Source organism: Tachyglossus aculeatus, chromosome 21 (assembly GCF_015852505.1).
Source record: "Tachyglossus aculeatus isolate mTacAcu1 chromosome 21, mTacAcu1.pri, whole genome shotgun sequence".
Classification (NCBI taxonomy): Eukaryota; Metazoa; Chordata; class Mammalia; order Monotremata; family Tachyglossidae; genus Tachyglossus; species Tachyglossus aculeatus.
Window position 1 is genome coordinate 13,080,225 of NC_052086.1, and position 20,154 is coordinate 13,100,378.

Sequence of the window (20,154 nt, forward strand, 5' to 3'; positions counted from 1 at the left end):
ATGGTGAGCTTCTTGAAGGCGGGGAACAGGCCCACCATTTCTATTGGACTACATTCCCCCAAGCGCTCAATCCAACGGCGCTTAGAACAGTGCTTTGCACATAGTAAGCGCTTAACAAATACCGTCATTATTATTTATTATTATCCAATGTTTAGCTCACAGTAAGTGCTCAATAAATCCCACTGATTATTAAATTTCCCCGTGGTGTGTGGCAGTATGTCAGGTACTTGGCAAATCTTCTCTTTCTCTCCCTCTGACTCTCCATACTCGTCCCCCTCTCCATCCCCCCATCTTACCTCCTTCCCTTCCCTACAGCACCTGTATATATGGATATATGTTTGTACAGATTTATTACTCTATTTATTTATTTTAACCTGTACATATCTATTCTATTTATTTTATTTTGTTAGTATATGTTTGGTTTTGTTCTCTGTCTCCCCCTTTGAGACTGTGAGCCCGCTGTTGGGTAGGGACCGTCTCTATATGTTGCCAACTTGTACTTCCCAAGCGCTTAGTCCAGTGCTCTGCACACAGTAAGCGCTCAATAAATACGACTGATTGATTGATCCACCCCTTCTCTTTCCCTCTCCCTTCTTCGCTTCCCTCCCAATTCCCCGCCGCCACTTTGACCCTGGCAGAGGGTGAGCCCTCAAGTCGCACGTTATCGGGAAGGCCACGGGACTTTGTTCCAGCTCTTTATTGAGGTCACGGAGATACCCCCTGTAAATGATTAAAAAAATTTTCCCAGGCTTAAAATGAGGGGGAGGACAGGGGAAATGGGGGGAAATGGAGGAAGGAGGTGGGGCCGGACGACGGTCTGGTGAAAAGATGTTGACGGTTCAAGTCTTCAGCCCATCCGTCCAGTGTCCCTGTGAAGTCGGACGATTAGAGCACGTAGGGGAGAGACGGGGAGAGGGGCAGCCGGAGTGGGGTGGTGGGGAAGGGGAGGCTGCCTACGGCAAACGGGAAATCCCCCCTCACCTCCACAGGATTCATCTCCTCTTCCTCTTCCTCCTCCTCCTCCTCCTCGGGGCTTCTCCGGCCCGCCCGATGCAACTGGATCAGGTCTCCCCAGAGCAGTTGGTTCTTACAGCTGCCGAGAGGTGTGGAGCGGGGAGAAGGGGGGGAAAGATGTCAGAGAGAAGCCCCTCTCAATCAATCAATCAATCAATCAATCAATCGTATTTATTGAGCGCTTACTGTGTGCAGAGCACTGGACTAAGCGCTTGGGAAGTACAAGCTGGCAACATGTAGAGACAGTCCCAACCCAACAGTGGGCTCACAGTCTAAAAGGGGGAGACAGAGAACAAAACCAAACATAGTAACAAAATAAAATAAATAGAATAGATATGTACAAGTAGAGTAGTAAATATGTACAAACATATATACATATATACAGGTGCTGTGGGGAAGGGAAGGAGGTAAGACGAGGGGAATGGAAAAGGGGACGAGGGGGAGAGGAAGGAAGGGGCTCAGTGTGGGAAGGCCTCCTGGAGGAGGTGAGCTCTCAGTAGGGCCTTGAAGGGAGGAAGAGAGTGAGCTTGGCGGATGGGCAGAGGGAGGCCATTCCAGGCCCGGGGGATCATCATCATCAATCGTATTTATTGAGCGCTTACTATGTGCAGAGCACTATACTAAGCGCTTGGGTAGTACAAATTGGCAACATATAGAGACAGTCCCTACCCAACAGTAGGCTCACAGTCTAAAAGGGGGAGACAGAGAACAAAACCAAACATACTAACAAAATAAAATAAATAGAATAAATATGTACAAATAAAATAAATCAATAAATAGAGGAATAAATCTGTACAAACATATATACATATATACAGGTGCTGTGGGGAAGGGAAGGAGGTAAGGCGGGGGGGATGGAGAGGGGGACGAGGGGGAGAGGAAGGAAGGGGCTCAGTCTGGAAAACCACTGGGCAGGCCGGCCGGAGCCAGTTCCTACAGCCCGCCCCTCCCGCTCCCCCAGGCTCCCCAACCGGAGCATCCCCGCTCCGTGGCTCACCCCGGGCAGCATCCCTCCAGGGGTAGAAGTTGCTGCGGCTGCCCGCGAAGGAAATCCTGTGCCAGGCAGAGCAGGTGAGCCCCGAAGGGACAGCCGGAATGAGGGCAGCGGAGGGGTCCATCCTCGTCCTGACCGGGTCCGGGGAGCAGAGCGGGAGACAAGGTCGGATTTCCGCCCTTCCGGCCCTCTCGCCGCCCGCCGCGTCGAGGGGAGCCTTCTTCCTCGACTTTCTAGACTGTGAGCCCGCTGTCGGGTAGGGACCGTCCCTATATGTTGCCAGCTTGTATTTCCCAAGCGCTTAGTCCAGTGCTCTGCACACAGTAAGCGCTCAATAAATACGATCGATTGATTGGTCCCCACGCCCAAAGCCCCGGTAGTTCATTCATTCATTCGATCGTCTTTATCGACCGGACTAAGCGCTTGGGAAGTCCAAGTTGGCCACACCTGGAGACGGTCCCTACGCAACGGCGAGTTCACCTCACCTCGACGGGCTGCTGGCAGAGGGAGCAGCCGGCCCCGACGGCCGTGCCCTTTGGCATCGCGGCGGGGCCCGGCTGCAGGGGTCCGAAGGCCAGGGGCATGTGAGGGGGCGGAGGGGGGGCGAGGTCCTGCTGGAAGTCCTGGCGAAGCCAGCGGAGGGTGAGGGGCAGCCGGGTCCAGGGGGCCACCTGCAGCATCTGGGCCAAGACCCTGAGGTGAAAAGCGAAGGCCGCTTCCCTCCGGCCCCGCCCGGCCACGTGGCCCAGGCGGCGCGAGGCCCCAGGGTGCTGCCAGGCCCACTCGAACTGGAAGAATGACAGAGACAGAGACAGACTGAGCCCCCTCCTTAATTCCCACTTCAATCCATACTTCACGCCGCTGCCCGGATTGTCTTTGTCCAGAAACGCTCTGGGCATGTTACTCCCCTCCTCAAAAATCTCCAGTGGCTACCAATCAATCTGAGCATCAGGCAGAAACTCCTCACCCTGGGCTTCCAGGCTGTCCATCCATCCCCTCGCCCCCTCCTCCCTCACCTCCCTTCTGTCCTTCTCCAGCCCAGCCCGCACCCTCCGCTCCTCCGCCGCTAATCTCCTCACCGTTAGGCCTCGTTCTCGCCCGTCCCGCCATCGACCCCCGGCCCACGTCCTCCCCCTGGCCCGGAATGGCCTCCCTCCGCCCATCCGCCAAGCTAGCTCTCTTCCTCCCTTCAAGTCCCTACTGAGAGCTCACCTCCTCCAGGAGGCCTTCCCACACTCAGCCCCTTCCTTCCTCTCCCCCTCGTCCCCCTCTCCATCCCCCCATCTTACCTCCTTCCCTTCCCCACACCACCTGTATATATGTATATATGTTTGTACATATTTATTACTCTACTTATTTATTTATTTATTTTACTTGTACATATCTATTCTATTTATTTTATTTTGTTAGTATGTTTGGTTTTGTTCTCTGTCTCCCCCTTTTAGACTGTGAGCCCACTGTTGGGTAGGGACTGTCTCTATGTGTTGCCAACTTGTACTTCCCAAGTGCTTAGTCCAGTGCTCTGCACACAGTAAGCGCTCAATAAATACGATTGATGGTGATGATGATGATAATCATCATAATAGCAATGATGACATTTATTAAGCGCTCACTATGTGCAAAGCACTGTTCTAAGCGCTGAAATGGAGGATGCGGGCATCGAGCCCGCTACCTCTTGTGTGCTAAGCGCGTGCTCTGCCGTCTGAGCTAATCCCCCCCAAACCCTAAGCGCTTACTATGTGCAAAACACCGTTCTAAGCGCTGGGGAGGTTACAAGGTGATCAGGTTGCCCCCCGGGGGGCTCCCGGTCTTCACCCCCATTTTCCAGATGAGGCCCAGAGAAGCGAAGTGACTTGCCCAAAGTCACACAGCTGACAACTGGCGGAGCCGGGATTTGAACCCATGACCTCCGACTCTTTCCACTGAGCCACGCTGCTTCTCTTGCCCATCCCCGCCACCCGACCTCCTTCCCCTCCCCACAGCACCTGTATATATATTTGTACAGATTGATTACTCTGTTTATTTTACTTGTACATATTTACTGTTCTATTGATTTTATTAATATGTTCTGTTTTGTCGTCTGTCTCCCCCTTCTATTCATTCAATCGTATTTATTGAGCGCTTACTGTGTGCAGAGCACTGTACTTCTAGACTGTGAGCCCGCTGTTGGGTAGGGACCGTCTCTAGATGTTGCCAACTTGGACTTCCCAAGAGCTTAGTACAGTGCTCAGCACACTGTAAGTGCTCAATAAATACGATTGAATAATAATAATAATAATGACAGCATTTATTAAGCGCTACGTGCCAAGCACCGTTCTAAGCACCAGAGAGGTTAGCAAGGTGATCCCACAGGGGGTTCACGGTCTTCACCCCCATTTTCCAGATGAGGGAACTGAGGCCCAGAGAAGTGAAGCGACTTGCCCAAAGTCACCCAGCTGATAAGTGGTGGAGCCGGGATTTGAACCCATGACCTCTGACTCCAAAGCCCGGGCTCTTTCCACTGAGCCACGCCAACGTCTGCTCCAACTTGGCAAGACCAGCGGGGCCTCATTCCTTTCACCGGCCGATACACCACCGGCCCCAACGGGCCTGTCCCGGTTCCCTGGGCCTGGGGCACTTACCCGCAGGGCGGCCACACCAGAAGGAAAGCCGTGGACAATGAGCACCATTTCCCTGCAAAAGATAAAAGGGAAATAAAAGGGAATGTCAGCGCGACAGCAAGGAGGAGGGACGCGGGCCTCCATCTCGCTCCAAACACGGCGCCTCGGCAAAGAAGCCACGCTAAAATACCGTCTCTAGATGTTGAGCGCTTACAAACGTATGTTTGTACGTATTTATTACTCTATTTATTTTACTTGTCCATATTTATTCGATTTATTTGATTTTGTTAATACGTTTTGTTCTGTTGTCCGTCTCCCCCTTCTAGACTGTGAGCCCACTGTTGGGTAGGGACTGTCTCTAGATGTCTAGATGTCTCTAGACTACCTTCATTCATTCATTCATTCACTCATTCATTCATCCATTCATCCATCCATTCATTCATTCATTGTCATATTTATTGAGCGCTTACTGTGTGCAGAGTACTGGACTAAGCGCTTGGGAAGTACAAGTTGGTAACACATAGAGACGGTCATTCATTCATTCAATCGTATTTATTGAGCGCTTACTGAGCGCCAACTTGGACTTCCCAAGCGCTTAGTCCAGTGCTTTGCACACAGTAAGCGCTCAATAAATACGACTGAATGAATGAATATGTTTGTACGTATTTATTACTCTATTTATTTTACTTGTCCATATTTATTCTATTTATTTGATTTTGTTAATATGTTTTGTTTTGTTGTCCGTCTCCCCCTTCTAGACTGTGAGCCCACTGTCGTCGGGTCGGGACCGTCTCTAGATGTTGCCAACTTGGACTTCCCAAGCGCTTGGTACAGTGCTTTGCACACAGTAAGCGCTCAAGAAATACGATTGAATGAATGAATGAATGAATGAATATGTTTGGACGTATTTATTACTCTATTTTACTTGTCCGTATTTATTCTATTTATTTGATTTTGTTAATACGTTTTGTTTTGTTGTCCGTCTCCTCCTTCTAGACTGTGAGCCCGCTGTTCGGTAGGGACTGTCTCTAGATGTTGCCAATTTGGACTTCCCAAGCGCTTAGTACAGTGCTTTGCACACAGTAAGCGCTCAATAAATATGATTGAATGAATGAATATGTTTGTACGTATTTACTACTCTATTTTACTTGTCCATATTTATTCTATTTACTTGATTTTGTTAATATGTTTTGTTTTGTTGTCCGTGTTCCCCTTCTAGACTGTCAGCCCGCTGTTCGGTACAGACTGTCTCTAGATGTTGCCAACTTGGACTTCCCAGGCGCTTAGTACAGTGCTTTGCACACAGTAAGCGCTCAATAAATACGATTGAATGAATGAATATGTTTGTACATATTTATTACTCTATTTTACTTGTCCATATTTATTCTATTTATTTGATTTTGTTAATATGTTTTGTTTTGTTGTCCGTCTCCCCCTTCTATTCATTCATTCATTCAATTATACTTACTGAGTGCTTACTGTGTGCAGAGCACTCATCATCATCATCAATCGTATTTATTGAGCGCTTACTATGTGCAGAGCACTGTACTAAGCGCTTGGGAAGTACAAATTGGCAACATATAGAGACAGTCCCTACCCAACAGTGGGCTCACAGTCTAAAAGGGGGAGACAAAACCAAACATAGTGCTTACTGTGTGCAGAGCAATCAATCAATCAATCAATCGTATTTATTGAGCGCTTACTGTGTGCAGAGCACTGTACTAAGTGCTTGGGAAGTCCAAGTGGGCAACATCTAGAGACGGTCCCTACCCAACAGTGGGCTCACAGTCTAAAAGGGGGAGACAAAACCAAACATAGTGCTTACTGTGTGCAGAGCAATCAATCAATCATATTTATTGAGCGCTTACTGTGTGCAGAGCACTGTACTAAGTGCTTGGGAAGTCCAAGCGGGCAACATATAGAGACAGTCCCTACCCAACAGTGGGCTCACAGTCTAAAAGGGGGAGACGGAGAACAAAACCAAACTAAGCGCTTGGGAAGTCCAAGCTGGCAACATCTAGAGACAGTCCCTACCCGACGGCGGGTTCTCGAGCGCTTACTGTACGCGGAGCACTGGACTGAGCGCTTGGAAGGAGCAATAAACGGACACGTTCCCTGTTCGCAGCGAGCTTACGGTCTAGAGGTGGCCGACTTCCCGACTGGGAAGCAGACCCCGAGGGAAACAAACGTGAGACCCCTGCCTCGCCACCCGCGGACCCCCGGCCGCGGGCCCTGGGGGGGTCAAGGCAATGTCCGGCCGCCCTCGGAGGCTCGCTGGGGTGGGAGGGGTCCTCCGGCCATGCCCGGAGCCCCCAGCCCATCATCATCATCATCATCAATCGTATTTATTGAGCGCTTACTCTGTGCAGAGCACGGTGCTAAGCGCTTGGGAAGTACAAATTGGCAACATATAGAGACAGTCCCTACCCACCAGTGGGCTCACAGTCTAAAAGGGGGAGACAGAGAACAAAACCAAACATACTAACAAAATAAAATAAACAGAATAGATAGGTACAAGTAAAATAAATAAATAGAGTAATAAATATGTACCATCATCATCATCAATCGTATTTATTGAGCGCTTACTATGTGCAGAGCACTGTGCTAAGCGCTTGGGAAGTACAAATTGGCAACATAGAGAGACAGTCCCTACCCAACAGTGGGTTCACAGTCTAAAAGGGGGAGACAGAGAACAAAACCAAACATACTAACAAAATAAAATAAATAGAATAGATATGTGCAAATAAAATGAATAAATAGAGTAATAAATATGTACAAACATATATACATACATATATACATATATACACCCTCCGGGAGGGGAGCGGGGACCACACGCTTTGCTGCTCGTGACGCAAATTCGTGAAGCGTTCCATATTTTTAGACTGAGCCCCTTCCTTCCTCTCCCCCTCGTCCCCCTCTCCATCCCCATCTTACCTCCTTCCCTTCCCCACAGCACCTGTATATATGTATATATGTTTGTACATATTTATTTACTCTATTTATTTATTTATTTTACTTGTACATATCTATTCTATTTATTTTATTTTGTTAGTATGTTTGGTTTTGTTCTCTGTCTCCCCCTTTTAGACTGTGAGCCCACTACTGGGTAGGGACTGTCTCTATACGTTGCCAACTTGGACTTCCCAAGCGCTGTACTAAGCGCTTGGGAAGTACAAGTTGGCAACATACTTCTAGACTGTGAGCCCGCTGTTGGGTAGGGACCATCTCTATAGGTTGCCAACTTGGACTTCCCAAGCACTTAGTCCAGTGCTCTGCACACAGTAAGCGCTCAATAAATACAATTGAATAAATGAATGAATATGCATATATGTTTGTACATATTTATTACTCTATTTATTTTACTTGTACATATTCTATGCATTTTATTTTGTTAATATGTTTTGTTTTGTTCTCTGTCTCCCCCTTCTAGACTGTGAACCCACTGTTGGGTACGGACCGTCTCTCTGTGTTGCCAACTTGTCCTTCCCAAGTGCTTAGTACAGTGCTCTGCACACAGTAAGCGCTCAATAAATACGATTGAATGAATGAATGAATATTCTATTTATTTTATTTTGTTAATATGTTTTGTTTTGTTGTCTGTCTCCCCTTTCTAGACTGTGAGCCCACTGTTGGGTAGGGACCGTCTCTATATGTGTTGCCAACTTGGACTTCCCAAGCGCTTAGTCCAGTGCTCTGCACACAGTAAGCGCTCAATAAATACGATGGAATGAATGAATGAATGATTATAATAATGGCATTTATTAAGCGCTATGTGCAAAGCACTGTTCTAAGCGCGGGGTGATCAGGTGATCACCTTGTCAGCTGTGTGACTTTGGGCAAGTTACTTCACTTCACTTGTTACTTCAAGTTACAAGGTGATCAGTTTGTCCCACGTGGGGCTCACGGTCTTCATCCCCATTTTCCAGATGAGGGAACTGAGGCACAGAGAAGTGACTTCATTCATTCATTCATTCAATTGTATTTATTGAGCACTTACTGTGTGCAGAGCACTGGACTAAGCGCTCGGGAAGTCCAAGTTGGCAACATCTAGAGACGGTCCCTACCCAACAGTGGGCTCACAGGCTAGAAGGGGGAATATGTGACTTGCCCGAAGTCACCCAGCTGACAAGTGGCGGAGCCGGGATTTGAACCCATGACCTCTGACTCCAAAGTCCGGGCTCTTGCCACTGAGCTATGCTGCTTATCTCAGCTGTTGGCCCCACGTCAAAAGCCGTGGGGGCAAAGGTGATGGTCCCATCCTCACACGACCGATTTCCTGGGAGCCGTGACCTGCCATGCACCCTTGGACTTAGCAACCCTGATTCCAATTTATAATAATAATAATAATAATAATAATGGCATTTGTTAAGCGCTCACTATGTGCGAAGCACTGTTCTAAGCGCTGGAGGGGGCATACAAGGTGATCAGGTTGTCCCACGAGGGGCTCACAGTCTTAATTTATTTATTTTATTTTGTTAATATGTTTGGTTTTGTTCTCTGTCTCCCCCTTCTAGACTGTGAGCCCGCTGTTGGGTAGGGACCATCTCTATATGTTACCAACTTGTACTTCCCAAGCGCTTAGTACAGTGCTCCGCCCACAGTAAGCGCTCAATAAATACGACTGACTGACTGAATGAATGATTAACAAATGCCATCATTCTTTTCCAAGGCCCCACCCGCCACCAGAGAAGCAGCGTGGCTCAGCGGAAAGAGCCCGGGCTTGGGAGTCAGAGGTCGTGGGTTCAAATCCCGGCTCCACCCATTGCCAGCTGTGTGACTTAGAGACGGTCCCTACCCCACAGCGGGCTCACAGTCTAGAAGGGGGAGACAGACAACACAACAAAACGTATTAACAAAATAAAATAAATACAGCCCTGTGTGTGTTCCCTGGGGGGGAGAGAGGGAACAGGGAGAAAGGGGCCAAAAGCCCGACAACTGTGGGCAAGTCACCTCACTTCTCTGGGCCTCAGTTCCCCCATCTGGAAAATGGGGATGAAGACTGTGAGCCTCCCGTGGGACAGCCTCATCCCCTTGTAAGCTCTTCAGCGCTCAGAACAGTGCGTTGCACATAGTAAGCGCTTAATAAATGCTATCATCATTATTATTATTATTATTATTATTATCTCCATGGTTACCAAGGTCCCCGGCCGCTGGTCCTCCAGGCCCCGCCCTTCTTGCGGCCGGCATTGTGCTGCTGGGCCCGCCGCCGGGGGTTGACCGTGAAGCCCACGTAGACGCGGCCCCGATGCTTGGGGTTGAGGCAGTAGAGCAAGTAGACGCCGAAAAAGGGCCCAGGGCCCGGCCCCATCTTCGCTACCCGCCGCGGCTTCCTGCACGACACAAACAACAGGCCCTCCGTCACATCATCATCATCATCAATCGTATTTATTGAGCGCTTACTATGTGCAGAGCACTGGACTAAGCGCTTGGGAAGTCCAAATTGGCAACATACAGAGACAGTCCCTACCCAACAGTGGGCTCACAGTCACAGGGAAACATGGGGGTCGAGGGGATCATTCATTCAGTGGTATTTATTGAGCGCTGACTGTGCGCGGAGCACTGGACTAAGCGCTTGGGAAGTCCAATTGGGCAACAGGTGGAGACGGTCCCTACCCGACAACGGGCTCCCAGGCTAGAAGGGGGAGACGGACAGCAAAACCAAACGTGGAGACCGGGGTCAAAACCATGTGTAGAGAAGCAGCGTGGCTCAGTGGAAAGAGCCCGGGCTTTGGAGTCAGAGGTCAGGGGTTCAAATCCCGGCTCCGCCACTTGTCAGCTGGGTGACTTTGGGCAAGTCACTTCACTTCTCTGGGCCTCAGTTACCTCATCTGGAAAATGGGGATTAAGACTGTGAGCCCCATGTGGGACAACTTGATCACCTTGTAACCTCCCCAGTGCTTTGCACATAGTAAGCGCTTAATAAATGCCATCATTATTAAATGTGGGCAACCCTGGGAAACTTGCCAAGCCCAATTTGCTCCTCGCCACCCCAGCGCTCAGCACAGCGCTTGGCACGTGGTAATAATGTTGCCAACTTGTACTTCCCAAGCGCTTAGTACAGTGCTCTGCACACAGTAAGTGCTCAATAAATAAAATTGATTGATTAAAAATGATAATAATAATAATGATGGTATTTATTAAGCACTTGCTATGTGCGAAGCCCTGTTCTAAGCACTATGGGGGGATACAAGGTGATCAGGTTGTCCCACGTGGAGCTCACAGTATTAATCCAGAGTGGCTCAGTGGAAAGAGCCTGGGCTTGACAGCCAGAGGTCATGGGTTCTAATCCCACCTCCGTCACTTGTCAGCTGGGTGACTTTGGGCGAGTCGCTTCACTTCTCCGGGCCTCAGTTCCCTCATCTGTAAAATGGGGATTAAGACGATGAGCCCCACGTGGGACAACCTGATCACCTTGAATCCCCCCCCACCGCTTTGAACAGTGCTTCACACATAGTAAGCGCTTAACGAATACCATTATTATTATTATTGTTAATCCCCATTTGACAAACGAGGTCACTGAGGCCCAGAGAAGTGAAGGGACTCCCCCAAACTCACACAGCTGACAAGTGGAGGGGCGGGATTAGAACCCATGACCTCTGACTCTCAAGCCCGGGCTCTTTCCACTGAGCCACGCTGCTTGACACCTGACTCCTTGTTTGGTTTTGTTGTCTGTCTCCCCCTTCTAGCCTGTGAGCCTGCTGTTGAGTAGGGACCAGTCTCTAAATGTTGCCAACTTGGACTTCCCAAGCGCTTAGTCCAGTGCTCCGCACACAGTAAGCGCTCAATAAATACGACTGATTGATTGATTATGATTAAAAGGCTTCGGCCTAGCGCCGGGTGGGGGAGGTGGTTGCCATGACAGCGGCCCGGTTGGGAGGATGGTGGTTGCCATGACAACGAGGCGGTCATTCCATCGTCTTTATTGAGCGCTTACTGTGTGCAGAGCACTGGACTAAGCGCTTGGGAAGGACAGGTTGGCAACATGGAGAGACGGTCCCTACCCAACGACGGGCTCACAGTCTAGAAGGGAGAGACAGAGAACCGCAGAGCTGTGGAGGCCCCTCACCTGAGGCAGGCTGACATCGGAACCGGCCCTTTAAGAGCCGAAGGGACCAACGGCCAGGAGACAGTCGGCGCGCGGGACGCCTGAAACGCCCGCCCTCCGCCCTCGGCCTCCTATTGGCCGGAGCTCGTCTAGAGCGGACTCCCATTGGCCGGGGCTCGGCCAGGGCGGGCTCCTATTGGCCGGGACTCGTCTAGGGCGGGCTCCTATTGGCCGGAGCTCGGCCAGGGCGGGCTCCTATTGGCCGGAGCTCGTCCAGGGCGGACTCCCATTGGCCGGGGCTCGGCCAGGGCGGGCGTTCGCTTTGATCGATGGCAGAAACGGCGTATGACGGGGAGGGGCGGCCCTACCGGAAGTCGAGGGGGCAAAAAGGGCGGAAGCGGGGCCGCCTAAGGGCGGAAGTGTCGGGGAAGAAAGGGCGGACTCGGAGCGGAAGTGGCGTCGGTGAGGGCGGAAGCCCGCCGTCCGCAGGCCGGTCCCGGGCCTCGTGGCCGCCTGTTTCACCGCCATGGAGCTGAGTGCCGAGGCGCTCCGGGAGAAGCTGCTGCGACAGTTGCAGGCGGACCACGTGGTGAGACGGGCCTCCTAAGCACCCCTGACCCTTCCCTTCCTTTTCCTTTCCTTTCCATCCCATCCTTGCCCACCCCTTCCCATCCCTTTCCTTCCCTTCCTTTTCCTTCTGTTCCCATCCCTCCCCTTCCTTTTCCTTCCCTTCCCATCCCTTCTGTTCCCTTCCCATCCCTTCCCTCCCTTTTCCTCCCCTCTTTCCTTCCCCCTTCCTTCCCCCTCTTCCTTCCCCCCTTTTCCTTCCCTTTCCTTCCCTTCCTTTTCCTTCTGTTCCCATCCCTCCCCTTCCTTTTCCTTCCCTTCCCATCCCTTCTGTTCCCTTCCCATCCCTTCCCTCCCTTTTCCTCCCCTCTTTCCTTCCCCCTTCCTTCCCCCTCTTCCTTCCCCCCTTTTCCTTCCCTTTCCTTCCCTCTCTTTCCTTCCCTTTCCTTCCCTCTCTTTCCTTCCCTTCCCTTCCCCCCTTTCCTTCCCCCCTTTCCTTCCCCCCCTTTCCTTCCCCCCCTTTTCCTTCCCCCCCTTTTCCTTCCCCCCCTTTTCCTTCCCCCCCTTTTCCTCCCTTTCCTTTTCCTCCCTCTCTTTTTCCTTCCCCCCTTTTCCTCCCCCCCTTTTTCCTCCCCCTCCTTTCCTCCCGCTCCTTTTCCTCCCCCTCCTTTTCCTCCCCCTCCTTTTTCCTCCCCCTCCTTTTTCCTCCCCCTCCTTTTCCCTCCCCCTCCTTTTCCCTCCCCCTCCTTTTCCCTCCCCCTCCTTTTCCCTCCCCTTCCTTTTCCTTTCTCTTCCCTTCCCATCCCTTCCTTTCCCGTCCCTTCCCGTCCCGGCCGGCGCCTGATCCGCCCCCATTCATTTATTTCATTCATTCAATCGTATTTGTTGAGCGCTTCCTGTGTGCAGAGCACTGGACTAAGCGCTTGGGAAGGGCAAGTCGGCAACATAGGGAGACGGTCCCGACCCAACAACGGACTTATTCATTCATTCTATCGTAGTTATTGAGCGCTTACTGTGTGCGGAGCACTGTACTAAGCGCTTGGGAAGGACAAGTCGGCAACATAGAAAGGTGGTCCCTACCCAACAACGGACTCATTCACTCATTCAATCATATTTATTGAGCGCTTACTGGGTGCAGGGCACTGGACTAAGCGCTCAGGAAAGGAATAATGATAATGATGACACTTATTAAGCGCCTAGTATGTTCAAAGCACTGTTCTAGGCGCTGGGGAGGTTACAAGGTGATCAGGTTGTCCCACGGGGGGCTCACAGTCTTCACCCCCATTTTACAGACGAGGGAACTGAGTCCCAGAGAAGTGAAGTGGCTTTGCCCAAAGTCACCCAGCTGACAGTTGGCGGAGCTGGGATTTGAACCCATGACCTCTGACTCCAAAGCCCAGGCTCTTTCCATTGAGCCACGCTGCTTCTCTTCCCATCCCTTCCCTTCCGGTCCCGTCCCGTCCTTTCCCATCCCCTTTTTCCCCTCCCCGCCGGCGCCTGATCCGCCCCCATTCATTCATTTCATTCGGTCCATCGTATTTACTGAGCGCTCACTGTGTGCGGAGCACTGGACTAGGCCCTTGGGAAAGTACAAGAGAAGCAGCGTGGCTCAGTGGCAAGAGCCCGGGCTTGGGAGTTAGAGGTCATGGGTTCAAATCCCGGCTCCGCCACTTGTCAGCTGGTTGACTTTGGGCAAGTCACTTCCCTGGGCCTCAGTTCCCTCATCTGAAAAATGGGGATGAAGACCGAGCCCCATGTGGGACAACCTGATCACCTTGTCTCCCCCCCACAGCCCCAAAGTGCCTAGAACAGTGCCTGGCACATAGTAAGCGCTTCCCCCCTCTGTAAAATGGGGATGAAGACTGTGAGCCCCACGGGGGACAACCTGATTCCCTTGTATCCCCCCCAGTGCTTAGAGCAGTGCACGGCACATAGTAAGCACTTAACAAATATCATCATTATTATTATTAACAGTGCTTGGCACATTGCTGGTATGTGAGCCCGCTGTTGGGTAGGGACCGTCTCTATATGTTGCCAACTTGTATTTCCCAAGCGTTTAGTACAGTGCTCTGCACGCAGTAAGCGCTTAATAAATACGATTGAATGAATGAATGAACAAATGCCATCATTATTATTATTCTTTGGGCCTCAGTTCCCTCATCTGTAAAATGGGGATGAAGACTGTGAGTCCCGTATCCCCCCCCAGCGCTTAGAACAGTGTTTGCCACATAGTAAGCACTTAACAAATACCAATATTATTATTATTATTATTATTACAACTGGGCACCAGATAGAGACAGTCCCACACTTCTCTCCTCGCTGGCTCCTAGGAAGTGGAGGACACGACCCCACTGAGTGCAGTGTGTCTCCCCCTTCTAGACCGTGAGCCCATTCATTCATTCAGTCGTATTTATTGAGCGCTGACTGTGTGCAGAGCACTGGACTAAGCGCTTGGGAAGTCCAAGTTGGCAACACATCCCATTGTCGTACCGTTGTTGGGTAGGGACCGCCTCTCTATGTGGCCGACTTGGACTTCCCAAGCATCTAGTCCAGTGCTCTGCACACAGGAAGCGCTCAATAAGTACGATGGAAAGAGTGAATGCAAAGCACTGGACTTGGGACTTGGGAAAGTCCAATCGGGTACTGTCCCCCTCGCTGGCCTTTAGGAAGTGGAGGACACGACCCCCAGCCGCTGTGCCTCCAGTTTCCGGGTCCTGGTGGTCTCGGCCAAGTTCCAGGGGAAGCCTCTGCTGCAGCGACACCGGTGAGCCCCCCGGGGCCGCGCCCCCCAACCTTTCCCACCCTTCCTCCCCCCCCCCGACCCCTGCCCCTTAAATAGGGGTTAACACTGTGAGCCCCAAGTGGGACAACCTGATTATATATTGTATCCCTCCCCAGCGTTTCCTTACCCTTAAGTGGGGATGAAGACTGTGAGCCCCACGTGGGGCAACCTGATCACCTTGTATCCCCCCCCAGAACAGAGCTTGGCACATAGCAAGCGCTTAACAAATACCACCATTATTATTATCATTCCCTCCTCCTTCCCCTTAAATGATGATTAAAACTGTGAGCCCCACGTAGGACAACCTGATTATATCTTGTATCCACTCCAACGCTTAGAACAGCGCTTGGCACATAGTAAGCGCTTAACAAATACCGTCATCACTATTATTATTCCCCTTTCCTTCCCCTTAAATGGGGATGAAGACTGAGCCCCATGTGGGACATCCTGATCACCTTGTATCTCCCCCCAGAACAGAGCTTGGCACATAGCAAGTGCTTAACAAATACCATCATTATTATTATCATTCCCTCCTCCTTCCCCTTAAATGATGATTAAGATTGTGAGCCCCACGTGGGACAACCCGATTATACCTTGTATCCACTCCAACGCTTAGAACAGCGCTTGGCACGTAGTAAGCACTTAACAAATACCATCATCATTATTATTATTCCCTTTTCCTTCCCCTTAAATGATGATTAAGACTGTGAGCCCCACGTGGGACAACCCGATTATACCTTGTATCCACTCCAACGCTTAGAACAGAGCTTGGCACATAGTAAGCACTTAACAAATATCGTCATCGCTATTATTTTTCCCTTTTCCTTCCCCTTAAGTGAAGATGAAGACTGTGAGCCCCACGTGGGACAACCTGATCACCTTGTATCCCCTCCAGAACAGAGCTTGGCACATAGCAAGCGCTTAACAAATACCACCATTATTATTATCATTCCCTCCTCCTTCCCCTTAAATGATGATTAAGACTGTGAGCCCCACGTGGGACAACCTGATTATACCTTGTATCCACTCCAACGCTTAGAACAGCACTTGGCACATAGTAAGCGCTTAACAAATACCGTCATCACTATTATTTTTCCCTTTTCCTTCCCCTTAAATGGGGATGAAAACTGTGAGCCCCATGTGGGGCAACCTGATCACCTTGTATCCCCCCCAGTACAGTGCTTGGCACTTAGGAAGCGCTTAACAAAAACCATCATTATTATTATCCTTCCCTCCTCCTTCCTCTTAAGTGATGATTAAGACTGTGAGCCCCACGTGGGACAACCTGATTATACCTTGTATCCACTCCAACGCTTAGAACAGCGCTTGGCACATAGTAAGCGCTTAACAAATACTGTCATCATTATTATTATTCCCTTTTCCTTCCCCTTAAATGGGGAGGAAGACTGTGAGCCCCATGTGGGACAACCTGATCACCTTGTATCCCCCCCAGAACAGAGCTTGGCACATAGCAAGCGCTTAACAAATACCATCATTATTATTCTCATTCCCTCCTCCTTCCCCATAAATGATGATTAAGACTGTGAGCCCCACGTGAGACAACCTGATTATACCTTGTATCCACTCCAACGCTTAGAACAGCACTTGGACATAGTAAGCACGTAACAAATGCCGTCATCATTATTATTATTCCCTTTTCCTTCCCCTTAAATGAGGATGAAGACTGTGAGCCCCACATGGGACAACCTGATCACCTTGTATCCCCCCCAGTGCTTTGAACAGTGCTTGGCACATAGCAAGCGCTTAATAAATACCATCATTATTATTATTATTATTCCCTCTCCCTTCCCCTTAAATGATGATTAAGACTGTGAGCCCCAAGTGGGACAACCTGATTATACCTTGTATCTACTCCAATGCTTAGAACAGTGCTTGGCCCATAGTATGTGCTTAACAATCATTCATTCATTCAATCGTATTTATTGAGCACTTACTGTGTGCAGAGCACTGTACTAAGCGTTTGGACAGTACAATTCAGCAATAAAGAGAGGCAATCCCTGCCCAAATACCATTATTATTATTTATTATTATTATTATTATTCCCTCCTCCCCCTTAAATGGGGATTAAGACTGTGAGCCCCACATGGAACAACCTAATTATATCTTGTATCTATTCCAGTGCTTAGAACAAGTGCTTGGCACATAGTAAGTGCTTAACAAATACCATTGTTATTATTATTTTTATTAGTCCATCTTCCTTCCCCTTAAATGAGGATTGAGACTGTGAGCCCCACATGGAACAACCTAATTATATCTTGTATCTACTCCAGTGCTTAGAACAGTGCTTGGCACACAGTAAGTGCTTAACAAATACCATTGTTATTATTATTTTTATTAGTCCATCTTCCTTCCCCTTAAAGGAGGATTAAGACTGTGAGCCCCACATGGGACAACCTGATTATATCTTGTATCTACTCCAGTGCTTAGAACAGTGCTTGGCACATAGTAAGTGCTTAACAAATACCATTGTTATTATTATTTTTATTAGTCCATCTTCCTTCCCCTTAAAGGAGGATTAAGACTGTGAGCCCCACATGGAACAACCTAATTATATCTTGTGTCTATTCCAGTGCATAGAACAGTGCTTGGCACACAGTAAGTGCTTAACAAATACCATTGTTATTATTATTTTTATTAGTCCCTCTTCCTTCCCCTTAAAGGAGGATTAAGACTGTGAGCCCCACATGGAACAACCTAATTATATCTTGTATCTACTCCAGTGCTTAGAACAGTGCTTGGCACATAATAAGTGCTTAACAAATACCATTGTTATTACTATTTTTATTAGTCCATCTTCCTTCCCCTTAAATGAGGATAAAGACTGTGAGCCCCACATGGAACAACCTAATTATATCTTGTATCTACTCCAGTGCTTAGAACAGTGCTTGGCACATAGTAAGTGCTTAACAGATATCATCATCATTATTATTATTCCCTTCTCCTTCCCCTTAAATGAGGATTAAGACTGTGAGCCCCACGTGGGACAACCTGATTATATCTTGTATCTAGTCCAGTGCTTAAAACAGTGCTTGGCACATAGTAAGTGCTTAACAGATATCATCATCATTATTATTATTCCCTTCTCCTTCCCCTTAAATGAGGATTAAGACTGTGAGCCCCACGTGGGACAACCTGATTATATCTTGTATCTACTCCAGCGCTTAAAACAGTGCTTGGCACATAGTAAGTGCTTAACAGATATCATCATCATTATTATTATTCCCTTCTCCTTCCCCTTAAATGAGGATTAAGACTGTGAGCCCCACGTGGGACAACCTGATTATATCTTGTATCTACTCCAGCACTTAAAACAGTGCTTGGCATATAGTAAGTGCTTAACAAACACCATTATTATTATTAGTCCCTCTTCCCCTTAAATGAGGATTAAGACTGTGAGCCCCACGTGGGACAACCTGATTATATCTTGTATCTACTCCAGCGCTTAGAACAGTGCTTGGCACATAGTAAGCGCTTAATAAATGCCATTATTATTATTATTATCCCTTCTCCTTTCCCATAAATGGAGTTTGAGACTGAGCCCCACGTGGGACAGCCTGATTACCTTGTATCTACCCCAGCGCTTAGAACGGTGCGTGGCACACAGTAAGCGCGTAACCAATACGATTATTATTGTTATTATTATTTTTACCCCGCCTCCACACCCCGTTCTGTCCCCCCAGGCTGGTGAACTCGTGCCTCGCCGAGGAGCTGCCCCATATCCACGCCTTCGAGCAGAAAACTCTGACCCCAGAGCAGTGGGACAAGGAGCGACAGAAATGATGGGGCCTCGGCAGCGGACGCAGATTGTTAGCGGGCTGAATACGGACTGGGGAAAGCTCCATGTCTCCCTCTTGGCCTCTCTCCTCCCGTAGGAGTGGAGGCGGGGATGGGTCGGGACAGCGTTACATTATTTATCCTGATATGATAACCCGACTATCTGATTAACTAGTTCTCTATGGTGCATTAAACCTGAAACAGGGCCGTGGAGCTGGTCGATCGTTCTCGCCTATCAATCAATCAATCAATCGTATTTATTGAGCGCTCACTGTGTGCAGAGCACTGTACTAAGCGCTTGGGAAGTCCAAGTTGGCAACATATAGAGACGGGCCCTGCCCAACTGTGGGCTCACAGTCCAGAAGGACTCCTCGATGGCGGGGACAATGTCTACCGACTCTGTTGTTTTAGATTCAAACAGCGCAGTACTGATTCAAAGCTTTCCCAGTGATTGGGAGCCCCGGGTGGGACAGGGACCGTCTGACCCCATTGTCCTGTATCATCCGCTTAATAAATATCACAATCGCGATAAGGCCGCCGCCCAAGGAGGCAGGCGCTGCTCTGTTGAAGCTGGGCAGCGAGGGCCGAGCCTCGCCCGCCCATTCATTCTCAGAAGGCAACCTCCTGCCAGGTGAGGAGGAAACGGCGCTTCCGCAGGGATTTCCGACCCGGGAAAAGCGTGGTCCCGCGCGTCCTGGATCGCCGCCGCCGGTTTCCGTACGCATACAACTTGAGGAGCCGGGGAACGAGGAGTTTTACCCTGTGTCGGATGCCTGCCATCTTCCACCACCTCTGGGGGAAAAGGCTTCTGAGTGGTAGTAGCCGATCTAAGATTTTTCTGCAGTCGGTAACAATCCGGGCCCCTTCCTTCCTCTCCCCTTCATCCCCCTCTCCATCCCCCGCATCTTACCTCCTTCCCTTCCCCACAGCACGTGTATATATGTTTGTACGTATTTATTACTCTATTTATTTTACTTGTACCTATCTATTCTAGTTATTTTATTTTGTGAGTATGTTTGGTTTTGTTCTCTGTCTCCCCCTTCTAGACCGTGAGCCCGCTGTTGGGTAGGGACCGTCTCTGTATGTTGCCAGCTTGTACTTCCCAAGCGCTTAGTACAGTGCTCTGCACACAGTAAGCGCTCAATAAATACGATTGATTGATTGATTGATTTCGGGGGCTGCGATTAGAGGCTGAAGACTGCCCAGAGCCCAGCCCAGCGTTCCCGGTGACCAGGGCCAGTCAGGGGTGAGGACATCATTGTCGTGGGACGGGGCCCTCCCCCATCCAACCAACTAGGAACCAACTGTGGCCTCTGGAGTAAACTTTTCTCCTGGCTAAGGAGGCCTAATAATA

General features: G+C 49.6%; 2 protein-coding genes across 2 annotated transcripts; one reads left to right on the forward strand and one right to left on the reverse strand.

The window, feature by feature from the left end:
* Nucleotides 1-681: 681 nt before the first annotated feature.
* Nucleotides 682-11,743, reverse strand: SLX1A (SLX1 homolog A, structure-specific endonuclease subunit). The gene is made up of 7 exons (XM_038763498.1): nt 11,678-11,743; nt 9,747-9,941; nt 4,630-4,681; nt 2,494-2,796; nt 2,012-2,139; nt 982-1,093; nt 682-869 (listed from the first exon to the last, which is right to left on the reverse strand). The coding sequence occupies exons 1-7, from the start codon at nt 11,692-11,694 to the stop codon at nt 840-842; spliced, it is 837 nt and encodes a 278-aa protein (XP_038619426.1). The 5' UTR covers nt 11,695-11,743; the 3' UTR covers nt 682-839.
* A 381-nt stretch (nt 11,744-12,124) lies between these two features.
* On the forward strand, nt 12,125-19,013 carry BOLA2B (bolA family member 2B). Its single transcript, XM_038763305.1, has 3 exons — nt 12,125-12,245; nt 14,890-14,987; nt 18,707-19,013. Exons 1-3 carry the CDS (start codon nt 12,183-12,185, stop codon nt 18,804-18,806), a joined length of 261 nt encoding a protein of 86 aa, XP_038619233.1. The 5' UTR covers nt 12,125-12,182; the 3' UTR covers nt 18,807-19,013.
* The last annotated feature ends 1,141 nt before the right edge of the window (nt 19,014-20,154 follow it).

Bases quoted from the DNA above. Each gene is read 5' to 3' on its own strand.
- SLX1A (XM_038763498.1), bottom strand. The intron at 4,682-9,746 runs GTAACCATGGAG...TATCTTTTGCAG, and splicing joins ACCAGCGGCCGGGGACCTTG to GGAAATGGTGCTCATTGTCC. The intron at 870-981 runs GTGAGGGGGGAT...CCGACTTCACAG, and splicing joins AGGAGATGAATCCTGTGGAG to GGACACTGGACGGATGGGCT.
- BOLA2B (XM_038763305.1), top strand. From the start codon at position 12,183: ATGGAGCTGAGTGCCGAGGCGCTCCGGGAGAAGCTGCTGCGACAGTTG. The intron at 12,246-14,889 runs GTGAGACGGGCC...GCTGGCCTTTAG, and splicing joins AGTTGCAGGCGGACCACGTG to GAAGTGGAGGACACGACCCC. The intron at 14,988-18,706 runs GTGAGCCCCCCG...CTGTCCCCCCAG, and splicing joins CCTCTGCTGCAGCGACACCG to GCTGGTGAACTCGTGCCTCG.